At 37.0% G+C, this 21431-nt stretch overlaps 1 protein-coding gene across 1 annotated transcript; it reads right to left on the bottom strand.

Moving 5' to 3' along the window:
* On the bottom strand, positions 1-21233 carry uba6 (ubiquitin like modifier activating enzyme 6). Its single transcript, XM_048197565.1, has 32 exons — positions 21144-21233; positions 20151-20233; positions 18678-18772; positions 17938-17966; positions 17122-17216; positions 16309-16420; positions 16086-16166; positions 15886-16008; positions 15182-15305; positions 14994-15097; positions 14846-14908; positions 14669-14745; positions 12810-12876; positions 12586-12729; positions 12044-12111; positions 11222-11381; positions 11043-11120; positions 10773-10954; positions 10579-10684; positions 10392-10481; positions 7925-8005; positions 7713-7841; positions 7544-7595; positions 7385-7448; positions 4675-4744; positions 4461-4532; positions 3696-3819; positions 3375-3568; positions 3136-3263; positions 2967-3054; positions 2010-2104; positions 1-1378 (listed from the first exon to the last, which is right to left on the bottom strand). Exons 2-32 carry the CDS (start codon positions 20186-20188, stop codon positions 1228-1230), a joined length of 3084 nt encoding a protein of 1027 aa, XP_048053522.1. The 5' UTR covers positions 20189-20233; positions 21144-21233; the 3' UTR covers positions 1-1227.
* Positions 21234-21431: the final 198 nt, after the last annotated feature.

The following is a 21431-nucleotide window of genomic DNA, read 5'->3' as shown; positions in this document are numbered from 1 at the left end:
TTGAATTTAATTTTTGATTTATTGAACTTTCTGTTGAATACTGTAGTCACAATGACATCACATTTTCCAACAACTGGTTTAGCTCCTTTAGATATCATCAGATATCATTTTCTGTAAATGCTGGACATCATGACAGGGAATTCTGTGCAACTGAAGGTTTATTTTAAAGGGATCAAACTAGAAACATTGTCCGTGTTTTTCCTCTTCTTTGTGCATTCTAACATATCCGCTGTAAGCTCAAAGTGGAACGTTGTGTCGTGTGTCTATGTGAGTGCATGATTTCTGATCATTACTGCCAATCACGTGTGTACTTAGCAACAGCCAACTGCTTAAAGGACACTTTAGTATTCACTTTAAGAGTCAATGACATCAACAAGACTGTAAATGCAGCAAAGAACTTGTGAAAAGCCTGTTTTAGATGTCAACATGCAGGTTGGACTTAGTGATATGAATATACCTTCACATACAGGATGATGTCTATATCATTGTCGATTATGTAGAGTCTCATACTTTAAGCCTTGTCGCTCATGTATCTCGGCCCATCAAGCTGTTGATGGTAGCAGATGGGTGCAAGGATACTATTCTTTACTTTTGGTAAAGAATATAGCGCCCCCTAGTGGCACTACAGAGAATGCATTTTGAACTGCCATTGTAGGTGTAACATCAGAGGGAATTTTCTTTACCTCAACTGTCTTCGCAGAAAGAACCTGATAGCCACATTCAGTGGTAACTAGCTGTGAAACTTTGCTGAATGCCGATGATAAACATTTTAAACCGGGGGTGAAATCTTTGGTGTTTATGTTGCTTACAGTGACTGACAACTTCTTAAACTCCAATATCCTCCCAAAACATGTGCAAATAAATTACCGCTGATTCATGATGATTCATCTCTTATGAGCCCTCTATTGATTTTTGAGTCCTCTCCCAGTCTAAGAGACTAACGTACAATAATAAGCCCTGGGGAAGTTGTGTAAACACTTTCTTTTTGTTTTACTCTTCAGAGCATTAATATTATAACCATTATTATTGTCACATTGAAGCACAATATAATTATTTTAAGGCATCTGCACAGCACTGTGCAATAAAATAATAAACCAGTAGAAAACAAAAAATTCACTATGTACATTGAGTCTGATCAAGTGCTACTCCACTTGTGGTCCACAGAGCAAGAGGGAGGAGAGTTTGTGTGGGTACGTGTACGTGTGTGTGTGCGTGTGCGTGCACGTGTTAGGCAGTCTCGCCACTCTCGCTATCTCGACTGAAGTAATAGCGCACTGGGGGACCGGGCAGATCTTCGTCACCATCCACATCAGGGGCAAATGACACGGTAAGGTCAACATACTTCCTGCCTGATGAAGGTTTGATCAGTTTATGCATTCTGTAAGGAGAAGAGAAATAGGGATATAGTTATGGAAATACATAAGAGAACCTCAAAGCATTTTATCTTGAAGCTGAATTGTGTATTATTTTTGCAACTGCATTTGATGATGGTCGTCGGACAGAAATGATACACTTTAAAGGTGCTCTAGAACCAGTTTTTACAAGATGTAATATAAGTCTAAGGTGCCCCCTGAATGTGTCTGTGAAGTTTCAGCTCAAAATACCCCATAGATTTTTTTTAATTAATTTTTTTAACTGACTATTTTGGGGCATCATTAACTATGCACCGATTCAGCGCGTGGCCCCTTTAAATCGCGTGGCATATGCAAATATTGGGGTCATACATATTAATGATCCTGACTGTTACGTAACAGTCGGTGTTATGTTGAGATTCGCCTGTTTTTCGAAGGTCTTTTAAACAAATGAGATTTACATAAGAAGGAGGAAGCAATAGAGTTTGAAACTCAATGTATGTCTTTTCCATGTACTGAACTCTTGTTATTCAACTATGCCAAGGTAAATTCAATTTTTGATTCTAAGGCACCTTTAACTGAAAGACAGAAGATTTTACAGGGTAAGATTAAATTTATAATCAAAGTAAAATAGGTCATTTTACAGTTGGGCCTTACGTCAGTTTGAGTCTTTTGTTATGGCCCGGCATAACCGGCACATACAGCATCTTCACTCCGTGAACAACCATAGTGGGCTCAATTCCGTACTTCTCCTGAAATGAAGCATAAAGCATTTTCCTATGTAGTAAGCAATAATGCAAAAAAATAAAATAAAAAATACAGCATATTAACCCTCAGTAACTCATGCATTACTGATGTTTTTTGTTGTTGCTTTTACATATCTTAAATGTGTTTAGGAAGCCACTGATTAAAAAAAATATATATGTTTATGTACGTTTTATATTTACCAAGGATGCATTTATTTGATCAAAACAGTAAAAACAGTACTATTGTGAAATACTATTACAATTTTAAAAACATTTTCTGTTTGAACATATTTTAAAATGTAATTTATTCCTGTGGTGGCAAAGTTGAATTTTCAGCATCATTACTCCAGTCTTCAGTGTCGCATGATCCTTCAGAAATCATTCTATATGCTGCGCTCAAGAAAAAGTAATTTTTCTTATTATTATCAATGTTGAAAACAGATGTGCTGCTTAATATTTTTGTGAACAGTAGAGTATATTTTATTTTAGGTGAAGTTCAGAAACATGTTTTAAAATTACAGTTACATTGCCATTTTTCTGTTTCAATGAAGTTCAGGTTTTTTAATTATCTGTAAAATATATTGTATTATTTCTATCACATTAAGAATTATGAAAAAAGTGTGGTTAAAATTTGTCAGCAGACGATGTTGGGATACATTCTGGGAGTTTCCAATTTTATATATTTTCCTTCCAAACTTGCTGCCATTATACATTCAGACTGTAAGCAGCTGTTTAATCCATAGTTGGTGAAAATCATGATTAAATGTTGGTATTATCTACTTCCAAAAAGTAATTTTTTTGTACAGATGGTCTCGGAAGGTTAAAGTGCCCTTGACATTATTGATCTTCAGGCTCAAGTGCTACTCACCCTTACTGCACTGATGAAATCAGACAAGGTAAAGTCCTCGTGACCAAAGATAGTCCAACGGTCCCAGATAGAAAAGGAGATATCATCTCTGGTCACCACAAAAAGATCAAATTATATGAAGATAAGAAACAGATATCTGTGCCAATCTGTGCATGAGTGTTGCCGTTACCTGATCTGGGTTCTCTTGACTGGAGCGGTTTCTGTAAGCACCATGACTGGAATTGCCAGGTTGAAGAAACAGTTTTTAAACAACTCAAATCCATAACCACCAACAACTTTTATCATCTCCATTGACACCTACAAAAAATGAATAACACCACATTCATAAATACACAAAGAAAAGGACTAAACACAACAGGAATCATCATAGAAAATGATTTCCTTTAGGAATAGCTTTTTTTCTCTCACCAGTCCTGCGACGGCAGCTGTAGATGTGGCGATAGCAGGGATGATTTTACCAGCAATTCGTTTGGTTTGTAGTCTGTCAGCAGCCTCAATGGCGTACATTTGAGCTCGCAGAGCCGACGCTGACGCTACAAAATCCATGTGTCCGTTTGAGTCATCATCCTTTTCAAAGAACTGTGGAGTCATATGTAGCCTCTCTAAAGACAAAAGAAGAAAGGAAAAAGAGACATAAAATAAGAGGGAAAGTATATGGAAATGTTGAGTATCATGGTTTTGCTTATATAGCTGTTGTGTATGAGTGTATGTGGATGAGTTTTAACAAACCAGGTGTTATAAAGCTGGAGTTGATGGCATCCTGTAGCTGTGAGATCGCTTCTCTCTCCTCTTCACTGCTCACTGTCATTTTCAAATGATCAGGCTTCTTAACGGTCTCATCTGTCTCTATATGCTGATACAAATACAGACCCTTAGTTACTTTCTTAAAGGGGAAGTGAGTAATTTCTGCAACTCTAGTGCCATTTGTCTAGCAAATTTTTAAATTGTTTGTCTATTAATACATGCATTCTGCAACATAAGTGATGCTTTTTTACGATGCCATGTCAACTATAAGGGGAAGAAATCAGCAGAGACCTAGCAATGATTTGAAATCAATATTTAGTTCACAATACAATAATAATGCAATTCTATAATCAGAGAATCACAAACTTTTTTTATTCAGCCAAACCCCTTTGACCTAAAATATTTACTTAAAGTACCTCCTGAAATTTTAATTTAATATTTCAATAATTTAACAACACATTCACATATTCACGATCTCTAATGACAGTTAATGGTCACATGACATGTAGGTAAACAAATAATTATTTTCAATGTTTTATTTTATATATAATAATTTATTCCAATTTCATACTTTTTTAATGATTTAATTATTAGCTTTTAAATCAACCCAATTTTCGGAAACCCTGCTTTATGTACACAACCATACAAAGGTTTAGGGTCATTAAGATTTTTTTAATGTTTATGAAAGAAGTCCGTTTTTAGTGGTTGTTGAATACTAAATACATACATAACTGGTGAAAGAACACATACCTTTTCAGCTGGTTTGTATTCGGGAACCTCCACTTCAGCTAAAACACTTTGAACAGCCTCATAGGAAAGTTTCTATGAATTGTTCAACAGCACATAACAAAAAATAAACAACAAAACATTACAGGAATTAATTCAAGAATTGTATTCAGGTACCACACAAGTAAAAAAAAAGAAAGAAACAGACCCAGATTGAGGTGTTAATTTTTTGTTTTACCTCTTCTGAATATGGAATCTTATAAATTCCAGCAAAAAGGCGAGCTGCGCTGACAACAAAACCAAAATGCCTGATGGAGGACAAAGACATTTTTTCATGAACTTCCACACATCACATCTTTTTAAAAGGTTAGTTCACCCAAAAATGAAAGTTATCCCATGATTTACTCAGCCTTAAGCCATCCTGGGTGTATGTGACTATCTTCTTTCAGATGAACACAATCTGAGATATATTTAAAAATATCCTTGCTCTTCCAAGCTTTATAATGGTTGTGAAGGAGGGGCAGATTTTGAAGCCAAAAAAAAAAAAAAAAAAAGCATCCATCCCTCATAATCCATATGGCTCCAAGAGGTTAAAGGTGCCCTAGATTCAAAAATTGAATTTACCTTGGCATAGTTAAATAACAAGAGTTCAGTACATGGAAAAGACATACAGTGAGTCTCAAACCCCATTATTTCCTCCATCTTATATAAATCACATTTGTTTAAACGACCTCCGAAGAACAGGCGAATCTCAACATAACACCGACTGTTACGTAACAGTCGGGGTGTACGCCCCAATATTTGCATAATGCCAGCCCATGTTCCCAACATTATGAAAGGGATTACACAAGGGCAGCCAGTTAACGTCCGGAGCTGCACACAGCCGAATCATCAGACTAGGTAAGCAAGAACAACAGCGAAAAATGGCAGATGGAGCAATAATAACTGACATAATCCATGATAGCATGATATTTTTACTGATATTTGTAAATTGTCTTTCTAAATGTTTCGTTAGCATTTTGCTAATGTACTGTTAAATGTGGTTAAAGTTACCATCGTTTCTTACTGTATTCACGGAGACAAGAGAGCCGTCGCTATTTTCATTTTTTAAACACTTGCAGTCTGTATAATTCATAAACACAACTTCATTCTTTATAAATCTCTCCAACAGTGTAGCATTAGCCGCTAGCCACGGAGGACAGCCTCAAATTCACTCAGAATAAAACTTTAATATCCAAATAAATACTTTACTCACATAATTCGAAGCATGCATACAGCGTGCATGACGAACATCTTGTAAAGATCCATTTGAGGGTTATATTAGCTGTGTGAACTTTGTAAATGCGCTGTAATATAGTCGACAGCTCATGTGGCAGGGAGCACGCGATTTAAGGGGGCGGCGCCGAGTGTAAATCAGTGCATTGTTAATGATGCCCCAAAATAGGCAGTTAAAAAAATTAATTTAAAAAAATCTATGGGGTATTTTGAGCTGAAACTTCACAGACACATTCAGGGGACACCTTAGACTTATATTACATCTTGTGAAAAAGCATTCTTGGGCACCTTTAATAAAGGCCTTCTGAAGTGAAGTGATAGGTTTTTGTAAGAAAAATATCCATATTTAAAACTTTATTAACTATAATAACTAGCTTCCGGCAGACAGCCGTATGCATCGATTTGCAGCGGAAGAGTATCCTCTAACCCAACACATGACGTAATGACGAATGCGGAAGCACAGAGGATAGAGCAAAATAAAACACCAGTCACAAATTAGAAGTCTAAAATGATAATTTTTAAAGAGACATGTCAGAGGATTTTGATATAAGAGAAGAGGAGTTTGTTGCACAGCCCTATTTTTTTGAACCGCGAGAGGCATCTCAGCTTACAATACTCCTACATCCTGCATCATACATCGCATCTGGGGTTACTCTTGTGGTGCAAATCGACTTGCACAGTATGAGTACAGCTGTCGCTTCACTTCAAAAGGCCTTTATTAACCCCCTGGAGCCGTATAGATTGTTTTTTTTATAATGGATGGTTGAATTTTTGGGGGCTTTAAAGGTGCCACAGAACGTCTTTTTAAAAGATGTAATACAAGTCTAAGGTGTCCCCTGAATGTGTCTGAAGTTTCAGCTCAAAATACCCCATAGATTTTTATTTATTCATTTTTTAATTGCCTGTTTTGGGGCATCATTAAATATGCGCCGATTCAGGCTGCGGCCCCTTTAAATCTTATGTTCCCCCCCCCCGGAGCTCGCGCTTGCCTTAACCAGCATAAACAAAGTTCACACAGCTAATATAACCCTCAATATGGATCTTTACAAAGTGTTCGTCATGCAGCATGTCTAATCGTGTAAGTATGGTATTTATTTGGATGTTTACATTTGATTCAGATTTTTCACTATTGTCCTTGCTTGCTTACCTAGTCTGATGATTCAGCTGTGCACAGATCCAGACGTTAATACTGCCTGCCCTTGTGAAATGCCTTCAACATGGGCTGGCATATGCAAATATTGGGGGCGTACACCCCGACTGTTACGTAACAGTCGCTGTTATGTTGAGATTCGCCTGTTCTTCGGAGGTCTTTTAAACAAATGAGATTTATATAAGGAGGAGAAAACAATGGAGTTTGAGACTCACTGTATGTAATTTCCATGTACTGAACTCTTGTTATTTAACTATGCCAAGATAAATTCAATTTTTAATTCTAGGGCACCTTTAAAATGTGGCCCCCTCTTCACTACCATTATAAGGCTTGGGAGAGCAAAGATATTTTTAAAAATATCTCTGATTGTGTTCGTCTGAAAGAAGATATACACCTAGGATGGCTTGAGGGTGAGTAAATCATGGAATAATTTTCATTTTTGGGTGAACTATCCCTTTAATCACTTTTCTCTCTGTCACTGTGAGAAGCAGTCTATAAATAGAATATTTACTCATATACTCACAGAGGGTCACTGAGATCAAACTCTATAGGAGAAGGCGGTCGTTTGGGAGACTGCCAGAATAGACCTGAAAACAGAGGAAAACACTTCAGCTGGGCAAAGACGTGACCGTTGGCTTTTAATACAGTTTCTCTGCACGAGTGAGCAACGGATGTGACTTACTGCCGTCTTTTAGCCGTGTGTCCAGTGGAAATGAGTGCAGTAGTTGTAATGCCTGAAATATTAAAGTAAAAATGGGATGTTGTAAACACATTCTACAAACACACTTTATTTTCAATGAGAAATGTATTACTACTATAAAATAAGAATTTCTGCAAAACAGTTCAAGTACCTTTCTTTTGAAATACTTATCAAATTTGAGCCGAGCGAGAGATAGACAGTGATCCCATTGAGTGGGTCTCCGACTCAACAACTTGATGACCTGAAATGATCCTTCCATACTCTCCCCAGCCATCATCCTCTGCACACACAAGCAATGAAATGAAACTACACCAACAAGGCTAAATTAGTGTGTTTAGGTAAGCATATAGTATACATCCTCACCTGTAACACATCCTGAGGTGATGGATGACTCTGCCAGAACATGTTGTAAATGGAGGGTTTGTGGGAGAAAGAACTCTCAAACTATACACAACAAAAACAAGATCACAAATCAGAACACTCACAGTATTTCCAAGTACTATTAGGAGCTCAAAGGTGATCTGGTCAAACTCATTATATCTAAGCTTTTTTTTTTTTTAGTAATTTTTTAGTCATTCATTTTATTAAAAAGAGTTCTTCAAAACTTGGTGACCTTTTTAAATGTACAATCTGAAAAAAAAAAAAAAAAAAAAATGGATTTCATATAATGAGTCTAAGTTGTCATAAAAGTCACACCTTGGCTGTTTGAGGTGAAAATTGACCAACCATTGGAAATGAAAGAAAAATATGCTTAAACGGAGCAATTATTTTTTTAATAAGTGTTGAATAAAATCACACAGAAAGTGCAAAAGATTCACAAAGAAGGTTCAATGGGGAATTTTTAATTGGAGGTACTTCTGACTACACCTTGAAAATGAAAACTACATCTACATTAAAACATTTATCACATGTCCTAGAATAAAGATCTGATCATGTCCCTGATCATAGGGCTGTCAAACGATTAATCGCAATTAATTGCATACAAAATAAAAGTTTGAGTTTGCCTAATATATGTGTGAGTACTGTGTGTAATTATTATGTATATATAAATACAAACACATTCATTTGAGAAATATTTACAAGCATATGTATTTATTTATATTTTTTATATATATATATATATATATATATATATATATATATATATATATATATATTTATATATATATTTGTTCATAAATAAGATATTTCTCTTAACTATATACATTAATTTGTTTGTATATATATATATATATATATATATATATATATATATATATATATATATATATATATATATATATATATATATATACATAATAATTACACACAGTACTCAAACATATATTAGGCAAACTCAAACTTTTATTTTGTATGCAGTTAATCGCGATTAATCGTTTGACAGCCCTACCTGATCAGCCTTCAAGTGGATTTTGGTATTGGTAATGGTAATGACATTTTTCACTTTTTGGAGAAAAAGTTGGTTAAGCCTTGAACATACTGACACAACAAGTCAGATAGCAGTCAATTAACTTTAAAACAGCTGTAAACCTACAAAGAAATGTATGGTTTCTGAATTAAAATTCGCAAAAAATATTACAATGAAATTGTATTTCTTGCCTTCAAAATGTCACACTACTCTCCTATCACCTCTAATTTCAATGATAATCAAACATATACTTGGAAGAAAAAAAAAAACTGAACTGTCCTCCAAAATACATGCCATGATGGTAATTACAGAAGTAATGTGTACAGCAATTCTTTGTTATAAATAAAATAAAATATAAAAGCACACAAACACCAAATAAATTTAAAGAGGAAGCTTAAACATTTATTTTAAATGTTCCTACTTTTGTTTACATGCATCAAATGTCAAAAAAAAAAAAAAATACTTTAATTTTCTCAAAATATACATTGTACATCACCTAATTTCTCAAAAGCTGTGTCTCATTTCGAAGGCCGCATCCTCCGGAAGTTGCATTTGTCGGTCACATACGTCACTGAAGCTGCTTCATTTCAGTAAACGGACAACTACATTCTAAATTCATTAAGAAATTACAACAATTTACAGTTCACTAGGAATAACGGTCAATTTTACAATGGTTACTGTTCTGAAATAAGACTTCCTTTATGACGTATGCGGCCGACAAATGCAACAAATGCGGAGGACGCAGTCTTTGAAATGAGACACAGCCAAAGAGTCTGAAAATGGACCGTTTGAAGAGTCAGCCAGCCAGCCTACTCTGCTCTGATTGGTCAGATGGCCCAGTCTGCTGTAATTGGTCTACGTGTCAGAAATGAAAAGCCTATTACCATATCTGAATTTTAGCTTCCTCAGTGCTTGCGGCATTTTTCCGTATCAATTCCAGCACGTGTCCTCAACCTTTCGAGGTGCATGCAGTGGAATCACAGTGCTGAAAATAGCATCTGAACAACACAAACCAAACTCTTCCAGGCCTGTGATACAACTACAGTGTTTGAGGGTGGGTCAAAGTGGATGTCGTTCACGGGCAGCCAACGAAGAACGTAGGCTAGCATTATGCAAATTTGTTACTTTGATAAGTAGGTAAGTAACAGCAAGTGAGACTGATGATTCGTTTCAGCAGTTTAAATCAAATCTTTCTTTTAGGAGACAATAATTTTATACATCGTGCACTTTGATCATTCAAATTTTACATTCTCAAACAGCTAAATCACGCACTGCATGAAAGATAATATTTGAAAAGGCATAATATAGACACTTTAAAAAGACAATTGTTCAAATCATCCTAAGAGACAAAAGTTCCACTCACTGAAAAATCAGCCTAATATTTACACCTAGCATTGTGTGTAAAAGTTGTGTGTTACTGACCTTGTCTCTGGCCCACTGTATGGTGTGTTCAATGACAGCAGGAAAAGACTTTAGAGTGCAAAACGGAATCTCCTCCTCCGGTGGGTCTCTCTAAGAAACACAATCACAGTTGGAAAAAAAATATATATATAATTAAACTATAAGGCTATAATTAAACTCGCCTATATGAACACGTATACACACTCACATGGCTGTTGTACGACTCAGTGAGGTTTGGGATGATGATCTCGGTGTGCCCTTTCGTACCCATGGTACCCGAGTCTAACAGAGCTTTCTGATTGGATACGCTCCGACTGTGAGTTCACAAAAGAAGCAAATATTAGTGAAAAAGCAGACATTATACATGGAAAAAAATAATTTCTGCTGTTAATCACGGATTACCTATCCACATATCTCCGAGCCTCCACGTTGTCCAGTGCGGTGACCACCAGGTTGAGGCGGGAGAAGAAAGCATCACTATAAATGTCCTCTGTAGCAGGATACACTTTATTTAAATGAGCATCTATTTGCAGCTCTGGGTTTATGTCTAATGTAGCTGCTGCTGCTGTAGTGCTCTTTGGCTTCTACAGAGAGGGAAGAAAATGGGCAAAAAGAAATGAGAAAAGTAATTTATGAATGAAAGTGTGAAAACTTATCAAATTAATATGATACCTGTATATGCTGTGGTCTGAAGAGAAACTGCCGGTTGAGGTTGGATTTCTCAATCAAATCTGGATCAGTAATGCAAATCTAGGAATAAAAAACATTCTAAGAATTGTACCAACTTCCCATTACTCAAGTAAGTGAGAAGAAAAAAATGAAGAGTCCTATCAGATGTATATCATCCCCACCTCTCCTGAGCATCTGTTCAATCCCACACCCAAAAGTGCCAAATTCTTCAGCATCTCACAGCCAATAGCACCACAGCCCACCATAAAGACCCGACACTTGTGCAGTGTCGAACACAGTGACTCGCCGATACACGCCCTCAATGCATCGTACCGATCACCCCTACAAGCATACATCAAAAACAACACATAAAGTAGTGATCCTCAACTTTTTTGACTCAAAGATCCTCATTGTCCACAACAATATTTTTTGAAGGCCCCATGATTTTTCCAGTGGCTCAAGATTTACTGGATAAAGATTAAGGATACATTATTTTAAAAATACTTTTTACTCACAATTTCTAACTGGCATAAGAAAAAAAAAAGTTAATTCATTATAAAAATGCCCATGGAGGTAAAAGATTTTATTTAATTAAAAATGACTTTTCCAGATCTAGAAATCACACAAAATTAGGCTACCTTACATTTCCAGTGAGAACCATGGTTCTTCAACAACAACAACAACAACAACAACAACAAAAAAGGTTGTTGAGGAGTTGATGGTGGTGTTTTAATGCTTTTGTCTTATTTAAAATCATTTAAATAATTTTGAGGCCTCTTGTAAGTTTGCTGAGGCCCCCTGGTTAAGAACCACTGATGTAAAAGAATGTGTAAATGACAGAATTTGCATTTTTGGGTGAACTATTCTTTTAAGGCAATTTATGAATTAAAATGGAAGTGCTTGTAGGTCAGAAAGAACAAAAGTAAGTTCAGAAATACTACTGCATTCTCAAAATGCAGTAACAAAATACGATAGTGGAGCTCAATACTTGGCGTCATGCTCACCTTGGGGCAAATTCCTCGGCAGAAAGAGATTGGAGGGGCTGAACCACCTCAACTGCATCAAGATAAAACTGTATAAATACACATATAAGAAAGAATGAATATCATGTCTTCATATAAATGTCATACATACACTACCATTAAAAAGCTTGGAGTCAGTAAGATTTTTTTGTTGTTGTTGGCTTCTTTCAAAAACATTAAAAATCTTTCAGACCCCAAACTTTTGAATGGTAGTGTACTTGAAAGTAGGGCTGCACGATATATCGCATGAGATTGTCACGCGCATTTCGTCAGATCACTGAAAAGCCACGCAATATCGCGTTCATTATCGAAGGCGATTCATCTGCGATATGAACGTGATATTGCGTGGCTTTTCAGTGATCTACGGTTCTGTCTATTAAATGGCGCTCCATTTGAAAGCAGGTGATGGCGATTTAGCGGTAATCAGGGAACCGGCCTTACTGACGAAATGCGCGTGACAATCTCATGCGATATATCGTGCAGCCCTACTTGAAAGACAAAAGAACATCTGACCTTTGACTTACCCATTGCTGGAGCGGAGAAAACTTTCCAGTGAGAGCTTTTAAAACCTCCTGACTAGCGATTCCACCCACCGCTGCCGCTAGAGGAGAGAGACATCCCCTCGCACAGCGCGACACGCACCTCACCAGCTCCTGGTTTATGCATACCTGACACCACACATTTTAAATTAAAAGACGGAAGCGTGAAGATGTGCAAAATAGGATGTGACTGTTTGTAAAAAACTGACTTTGTTTTTAAGTGTTTTGCTGATCTCCTCTGTGAACTTCAGGAGCAACTCAGCATCCTGCAAACAACTACACACAGAAGAGGGAAATAATCCATCACAATTTTAATTATCCATGTCAACCATAATCAGATAGAGAGAAAAAGAGAGAAGTTAAATATGCAACATGCAATTTGTCTGTCCACAGACAATGAGAAATAATTAACTAAATGGTAATTGAGGTTGGGTAATTGCACTCCGTATGCCATTGAGGGAGCCGTCTTAAACCATAAATCCAGAAAAATTAAAACAGACAACACAGAATTCCAGAAAAAAAAAAAAACATTTCATAGGTCCCTATAAAATTTGTATTAATTTTATTATTATTTAATTTTTAATTTATTAAAAAGTTTTATGAATTCAATTGACCCTTCGCTAAGCCACGCCCGAAAACTGCCACAGGCCAATCGTGGTTTAACAACCGTTACTAGGCGTGGGAGGTCTGTCAAGCTTTCGAGTGAGGGAACATGTTGTGCCTATGGATTGTGTTAACCTGATACCCGGTATCCTAAAAGTTTGGACGGGGTGGTGGAATTTTTTTTCTCTTCCCGAAACCTAAAACCCAAGGGGAGAAATGCCGGTGTTCTGACAATTTGTGCTACCCTGTCAGATTTTGCTACCTCCCATTGAAACAGTAGGTAACGTTAGCAAAATCTGAAAAAATGCTAACGTTACCTATCAGATTGTGTTTCCAGCGTGATATTAACGTGGTCTATGGCTTTATTAACATCTACACCTACCCCAACACTAAACCTATCCTTATAATAATGCATATACAGTAATTTTGTGTTATTTATCATGACAACAATGATGTAATATGGATGTATGCATATGCAGTAAGCCCAGGTAGGACAATCTGACTGGTAGGTTAGCTAGCTAGCTAACTCAGCACATCATTGCTTGGAAATAATGACGGTTCTTTGTTCATAATACATATATTTGAACGTGAAATAAAATGATTAAAGGCAAGACGGAGTTACGTTAGCCTGGCGTGCTAAAATATAAGCGGGAGAATGTTATCATTGCAAAGTGGTCAGGCTAACATCTTGTGTTTATTCCAGACTTATGGATAAGCTGTTTGATTTATAATTATTAGGTTATTTTCACAAATTTCACTTAACCTGCTGTGGATGAACAAAGCTTTTCCTCAATAAATGGTGTGTTTCCCATTTGAATGGTCAGCGTATGAGGCGGCTGCTGCTCGCGTTGGGAGCTTTAGCTTAAATTTTGATCAAATTATTTTCTAATCGGTTGCATATTATGTTGTGAATATATCCCTTGAATGTATACTCCAGTCCCTTTTGTCTTGCTCTCTCAGATATTTCACCTGTTCGCCAAAAATGACTAATTATCTTCTTGAAAATGTCTGACACCGGTGCATACATACTGTAAATCACTTGCCAGACACGAAAGCTTGACAGGCGTAGCAACAGTAACTAAGGAGGGCGGGGCTTAGCGAAGGGTCCATTGATTAGACATGCTTTTGGTTATTAAAACATTAAAACAGTATATGGGAAAAGATTAAATGGGATATGGAAAAAAAATAGATTTAATTTGGCCCTGTATATTCATGTTGTGAGCATGAAATAGACGCTGACATCTGAAAAATGCTAACTGTTTCCGTCAATGATTTTGGCCCTCCAAAATCCTTCAGCTGCTGAAATTTTGGTGCATCACTAATATAAACCAAACCTTTTCGCCCTGGTTGCTTTATCGTGCCATGTCTAGTGTAGGTCAAAACCTATTCAAAACATAGTGATCTGCTGTTCGCCAGGTTTTGAAATGCAGCTTGAAAGAGGGAAAAAAAAAAAAAAGTTATTTACCCGATGTTGGGGAGTCTAGCATGCTGTTCCAGGAAAGCATCCAAAGACAACATGATAGTATGGAGCTGCAGAGGGACCTGATTGGATAGGGCACATTTATTAAGACAAAAAGTGACTGAATCTCATGTCAATAACAATAAATGGACTCCAACAAATGAGACAGCCTGTGTTTCTGACCTCGGGTTTACTGAAGTCTGGAGTAAGGAGCCGAGGATCAGATAACTGCTGCTCCATCGTCTCCTAAACAGACCACAGATAGAGGAAACAGTTACTAGTTATATTTTACAACTATTAAACAGACCAACTGAAGTTGATGTTAACATACAAAGCTGAAGGTTTTGGGGATCTTGACCAGGCGGAAGATTCCTCCATGAGCATATGGCTGGAATGATGAGGTATCTCCAATTGCAAAACTGTAGGGAGACAGAACTAAACACGCATACAGACAAGAGTGTTAAGTATGCCAGTAGAGTGCATCCTTGACCATGATGAAGGTAGAGTTTGTGTTTGTACCTGTAACTTGGTGTGTGGAACCATTGAGTTCACTCATGCCATTGATCTCTTTAAAGCACACACTCTGCCCTGTCTGGAGGCCATGTGTTCGGCTGTCCATACATGTCACAACACCAGGGCTCCCCTGTGATTAAATGTCAAGCAGGAAGTTAAAAAACGACCTGAAGTGTGAACTTCCATTCAAATTGGTGCGCACCAAACGAGTGGACTGTCTTGTCTCAGTCCACTTCAAAAGGAACTCTGGTGTGATTCAACTAAAAAATATGAATCTAGCACAGACCAAAAACAGCTAAACAAACCAAAAACAGGACATGTCACAAGATGCAAACCTAAAAAGGACAGAATGCTCAAGCATACTTGGTTCTACTCATCGTATGTTGTCCATGACAGTTCGGTACAGGTGTCAGAACTGGAACTGGTGCTGTTTTGACTCCTTTACACATTTTATAAGCTCTTCATGAGTTCTTAGCTGGTATACGTCATAACACACGTTTTTTTTGTTTTACATATTTAGGTTCAGTGTTAAAAATGACAGAGTGAGTGCTAAGCGAACCAGGACCAAATGTATAATTTTCTTTTTTTGGTCTAGAACAAAAGAACTAAGAGAATCGAACTACAAGTGTGAACACACCCTAAATGTGACAAAAGAAAGGATCACATGCCAAGAGAAATGTGAAGGCAATACAGTGAGTTTCTTTTATTACCTGGCTGATGTTTTGGATGAAGACTTCTTTTGGTTCTTCTCCAGTAGGGTCAGACACCTCAAATGTCTCCCCAAAATCACAGAACACTCGCGAGCAGATCCCAAATATATCACAGCCAATGAACTGCACCAAAAAAGCATTTTAAAACATCCAAACAGAGAGTTATAGCTATGTGCAAGTATGTCTGGGAATATCTGTACCTTAATAGGAGGCTGCTGAGAGTGGCAGAAATGGTTGATTCGTTTCTGTAAGCTCAGTCTTGTTTCCGTTAGTACTACACACTAGAGAAATAAATAAAAGAACAGCCACATTAAGTATGATATGAACAAAGTATAATCTAATTAATAATCTAATCGGAATAATGGTAAATAATGTTAAATGCTTGTTGCACTTTGAACTTGAGCTGTTTTCATAGAGACTGACCTGGTATCTCTTCAAGAAGCTGAGGTCAGTGCTTTCATCCAGGACATCAGTGGACACACTGACCTGAACATATGGGTTTAACTCAGCCACTCGCGAATGGACAGCCTCCACCCTTAGAGAGAGAGAAAATCATTGTGATCACGGCACAGCTTTATAGAAATAAATAAAATAAACAAACTAGTATCGGATAAGGCCACAGAGACACTCATGTAGGGTCGTAACTTTATTAAAGGTGCTAAAGAGGATGTTTTGTTTTATACATTTTTGCAATATTACTTGAAACTGTCTTTACTAACTGATAAAAGATATTTATTATTATCTGTGCATGAGGTAGGGCCTTAAAAACATCAGCCAACCGTTTACGCGATCATCGCGTAAACGATTGGCTCTCTGGCTTGTCAATCACTGCCATGACGTTCCTTGTGAGAGATGTGCGCGGCTGCACGCTCCAGTAACTTTCCACACTCTACAGGCTCCGCATGCAATGTTTTTGTCAGGAGACAGGAGTAACAACTGCAGATTATGAGTTACCTGCGGTGAGTCCGACATAATGAATCCACTAACACGACACAGCGAATGCCGGTGGTAAACACTCGTGTTCCAATACTCGTGCACGAGTTTTGGGAGGCGTTCCCTCGAAATGAGCTGTGAAGGAGGGCGGTTGTTCTTACGCATGCGCTCATTTCAAAAACTCACTAACAGTCTTTGGTTTCTCAGTCGACGAAAAAATCCTCTTTAGCACCTTTAAGGGTGGATGATATGAAAAAAAATCATGGTTGTATCATCCCTGTAACAAATGTAACTACAGTGCACCTTTTCTTCTGGCTATGCACATCCTCTTCTCTGATGAAGAAGTTGGTGCCCAGATCCCAAACTTCACATCGCTTACAGTCATGAAGGGTTACTGCCTACAAATATACATGTGCAAATCTCATAACACAGTCATAACACAACTGAAAAGTAACTGATCAGCAAATAGTCCACGTCGCCTATAACAGTAAAAAGTGAGTACACAGTATACTATAGATAACAGGTGTTCAATATTAATATTAATCTCTATACACTACCGTTCAAAAGTTTGGGGTTAGTTTTTAGAAAGAAATGATTACCTTTATTCAGCAAAGATGCATTAAATTGATCAAAAGTGACAGTAAAGATATTTATAATGATACAAAAGATGTTCTTGTTTTCAACATTTAACATAAGATATGTTTCTTGAGCACCAAATCAGCATATTACAATGATTTCTGAAGGATCATGTGACACTGAGTAATGACTAATGAATCATTTTCAGGCTAATGCTGAAAATTTAGCTTTCCATCACAGGAATAAATTAAATTTTAAAATACATTAAAATAAAAAACAATTATTTCAAATTGTAATAATATTTCACAATATTAGTGTTTTTTCAGTATCTATATGTAAAATAAAAGCAGCCTTGGTAAGCATTAGAGACTAAAAAATATTATCAACCTTTAACTTTTGAATGGTAGTGCATTGCATAAAAAAAACAAAAAAAAACAAAACAATTTAGCCATGATATTTTGTATGCCAAGAAAACAAACATTTTTCCATAAAAGTTTATATAGAGAAACAAAGAAAGAAATTAAGTCTAGACATTTATCTTACCTTCACTCCTGCCAGAACAATGTTTTTTGCTGCACATGATGAGAAATTTTTGATTAGAACTTAAGTGATGTGAATTACAGCACTAAACACAAATGACCCAAAAAAAAAAAAAAAAAAAAAGTTCAATCAAGACTGTAGATGAGGTACATGGTATGGAATTTATAACTCATTGAATAAAGAAGGAAAGAGCTTATTGAAGGAAAGACATATCAGATCATGACATACTAGAAACTAGATGCTTTCAATACTCTTGTACTAATTATAGCTATTTACAGTTTCTAGAGATTTAAAGTTGGCATGAATTGGAAGTTGCGATAGTTTTTTCTTCAATATTGTGATGTATACGAGTGAAATCAAAAGACTTCTTGGACAAAATGTAGGGTGGGACTTGATTTTGTCCAAATTGGATTGTTGTGGTTTTAGTGGTTATAGCTGAGATGTCATGTGAGTGACAGGTTGTCCTGCCCTCATGCTGGTAAACACATCATCAGAGAAGAGAACTCATTGAAAGGTAGAGAGGAAGTTATTTTGATTACGAGAGCACATGCATTAAAAAATAATGATGTGGACAAATAAATCATTTATAATAAATACTGCAATATTCAAAAAATATATATAAGAATTGTCAAATATGATTTCATGATGACTTTAAAAGCATGTAAATAGGAAAAAAATGAAAACCCAAATATGAAAAAAAAGTACTGGAGTGGTGTATGAATGGACATAATGGCACCTCTCACCTATTTCCACTCCAAGAGCTCCCATTCCACTGACAAGCACAGTGGACTGAGCCATCTGCTGCATAGCACTGTCCCCCAGCACATACCGCTGCCGACTGCACACACACACACACACACACACACACACACACGATTAGAAGCAGCAAAGTTGGACTGAATCTGATTTTAACTAATTAGATTCTGTACATGACAGAGAGCAAAGCCTTCTATCTCAGAGGCCCTGTTTAAACCTGGTATTAAGATGCGTTTTGGTCGATCGGATCACAAGTAGACGAGGGAGACACATACCTGTTTTAACCTGGTATTTTAATTCATCTCTTTTCTCCACTTTCAACTACTTCTGTCCTGATTTCTTCGAGTGGAGGGTCTATGGGTGGGTAAATGTATGTTCTTTCAATCTAATGGACAAAATAAGCTCACATAACTTACATATGAACATTACCGGAGACGACGGAAAAACATACGAGAGCAGCAGCTTTCGTTTCTGCTCTGATAGCTGCAAGACTACACCAAACTCGGAGAGAGAGTGTTAGAAATCAGGAATGGTGAGAGAACATTGTGCTTGGTACATTTTTTTTAATCTTCTAACTAAATTTGGGTCTTCAGCTGACAAAGTTCAAATCCTGTCTGGCTAGCGAGCTTCCCTTGTTTTTCATAGCGAGCAGGCGGTCTTTATCGACTGTTCAAATGCTTTCGACCACAGGAGTGTCTCCACTACGAAAGCAGTGCGGTCGAATGCGTTTCAACTACCTCTAGAAGTGGTCGAAAGAGAACAAGCTCAAAACATTTTAGACCCCGTTTGCGTCTACACCTGTATTTAGCGTCGTTCACTTGTGATCCCTTCAACCAAAATGCATCTTAAAGGGATAGTTCACCCAGACACGAAACGATCGGTTTGTGCAATAAACCGAACAGTATTTATATCATTTTTTAACTCTAATACACCACTATGTCCAACTGCATTCATCACTCGATTCGTTTGGTCTGATCGCGCTCTGACAGCGGCAGTGATGTCTCGCGTATATACTTCAATGAGAGCGAGACATCACTGCCGTTGTCAGAGCACGATCAGACCTTACTAACGAGTGCTGCACGCGGTTGGACATAGTGGTGTATTAGAGTTAAAAAATGATATAAATACTGTTCGGTTTATCGCACAAAGCGATCGTTTCGTGTCTTAGGACATCAATGTGTCGTCACGAGCCGCAGGGTTTAATTTGGACTTGTCTATGCAAGTTTTATTTACTCTTATAGTAGAAGTTCCCATCCACTAGCATTATTTGACTGACAGACGGCAACGGTTGGAGTTAAAAATCATCATTTGTGTTCTACTGAGGAAACAAAGTCACCTACATCTTGGATGCACTGGGGGTAAGCAGATAAACATCAAATTTTCATTTTTGGGTGAACTATCCCTTTAATACCAGGTGGAAACAGAGCCAGAGTGATTCAGCTTCAGCATTTACAGTGTACCTGTACAGAGAGTCATCTATATCCATGGAGTCAGCCATAGTGGGAAGGGGAGAGGGGGTGTCCAGGTGTTCCTCTGTAAGATTCTGTAGGAGAGACAAAGAGAATCTTTTCCATTTTAGTGATTATACACATTACCAGTATTTACGAATTCAGTGCAGAAAGTTTAGAGCTGCAAACTTCCTTATGTCAAAGATCTGGGTGTTATGCATGTAACTTTTCAGACATAATCTACAGTAGCCCAACATCAACTTGACCTGCTCACGAGCACCTGTAAACCGGTTCGACTGATTCATTCAAAAGAACCGACTCAAAAGAATGATTCATTGACAAATCTCTATGGTTTGATGACATTTTTTTTTTTTATAAAAAAATATACTCACAACTGAAAGAATGAATTTTTAAAATATATTTAATTATAAAACTTTTTTCAGGCTTTAAATGACACAATTTTAAAATCTCCTGTCCCGGTTTTCCTTGAGCAGTTTAGCCATGAATGACTTGACAATTAATTCTGCCTGCAGTGCCAGGTCGTTTTTATGCATTGTCACGTTTCACATAACATACATATACTTATCAAATGATCAACACATTATGACTTTCTAAAAAAGCAATCTGTTTGAGACTTGAAACACGAAATAACACATATTACGTGTATAATATCCTCCATATAAAGACGACAGGCTTTAAATGAAGATCTAAAACACAATATAAATCACACAATCACAAAAACATTTCATATTTAATCGAAGATCGTTAAACATGTCATAGAATCATTAATTTATCATATTGCTTACTCATATCAATGTATCATTAGCACACAGGCTAACTGAGCTGTTCACAAAATTAGCCTATCTGTTTAACTATATACAGATCAATCAAATCTGCAGGTACGACTCTGCTTAATGCGCCTTTACGGCTGTGATGGCTTGATTTCAGTGAGTCGTAGTTTAAAGTAATGTCTGTAGCATAGAAAGAGAGCTGTGAATTAGCTACCTGTCAATGTGCGCGAGGAACGGGAGCAGCACACTTCTTCTACTGCGCGTGTGCGGTGGGGTTTCATGATGGGAAACTATCTACCGCCACCTAGTGGAATGAATTACTCAGAATCATTACTTGACAAATATTTATGTACAGTACACCACTGATCTATATAAATGACATGTCAGATCAGTGGTGTACACACATAAAAAGAATTTGCCTTGGTGACAGAAGAAGCTTCCAGTGCACAGAAACAACAACAATACACAGCTTGTAAAAAATAAAGATAAGTGAATAAAGAAT

The sequence above is a fragment of the Megalobrama amblycephala genome, linkage group LG7 (assembly GCF_018812025.1).
Source record: "Megalobrama amblycephala isolate DHTTF-2021 linkage group LG7, ASM1881202v1, whole genome shotgun sequence".
Classification (NCBI taxonomy): Eukaryota; Metazoa; Chordata; class Actinopteri; order Cypriniformes; family Xenocyprididae; genus Megalobrama; species Megalobrama amblycephala.
The sequence above is the reverse complement of the archived record's forward strand: the minus strand, read 5'-3'. Positions and strand labels throughout refer to the sequence as shown.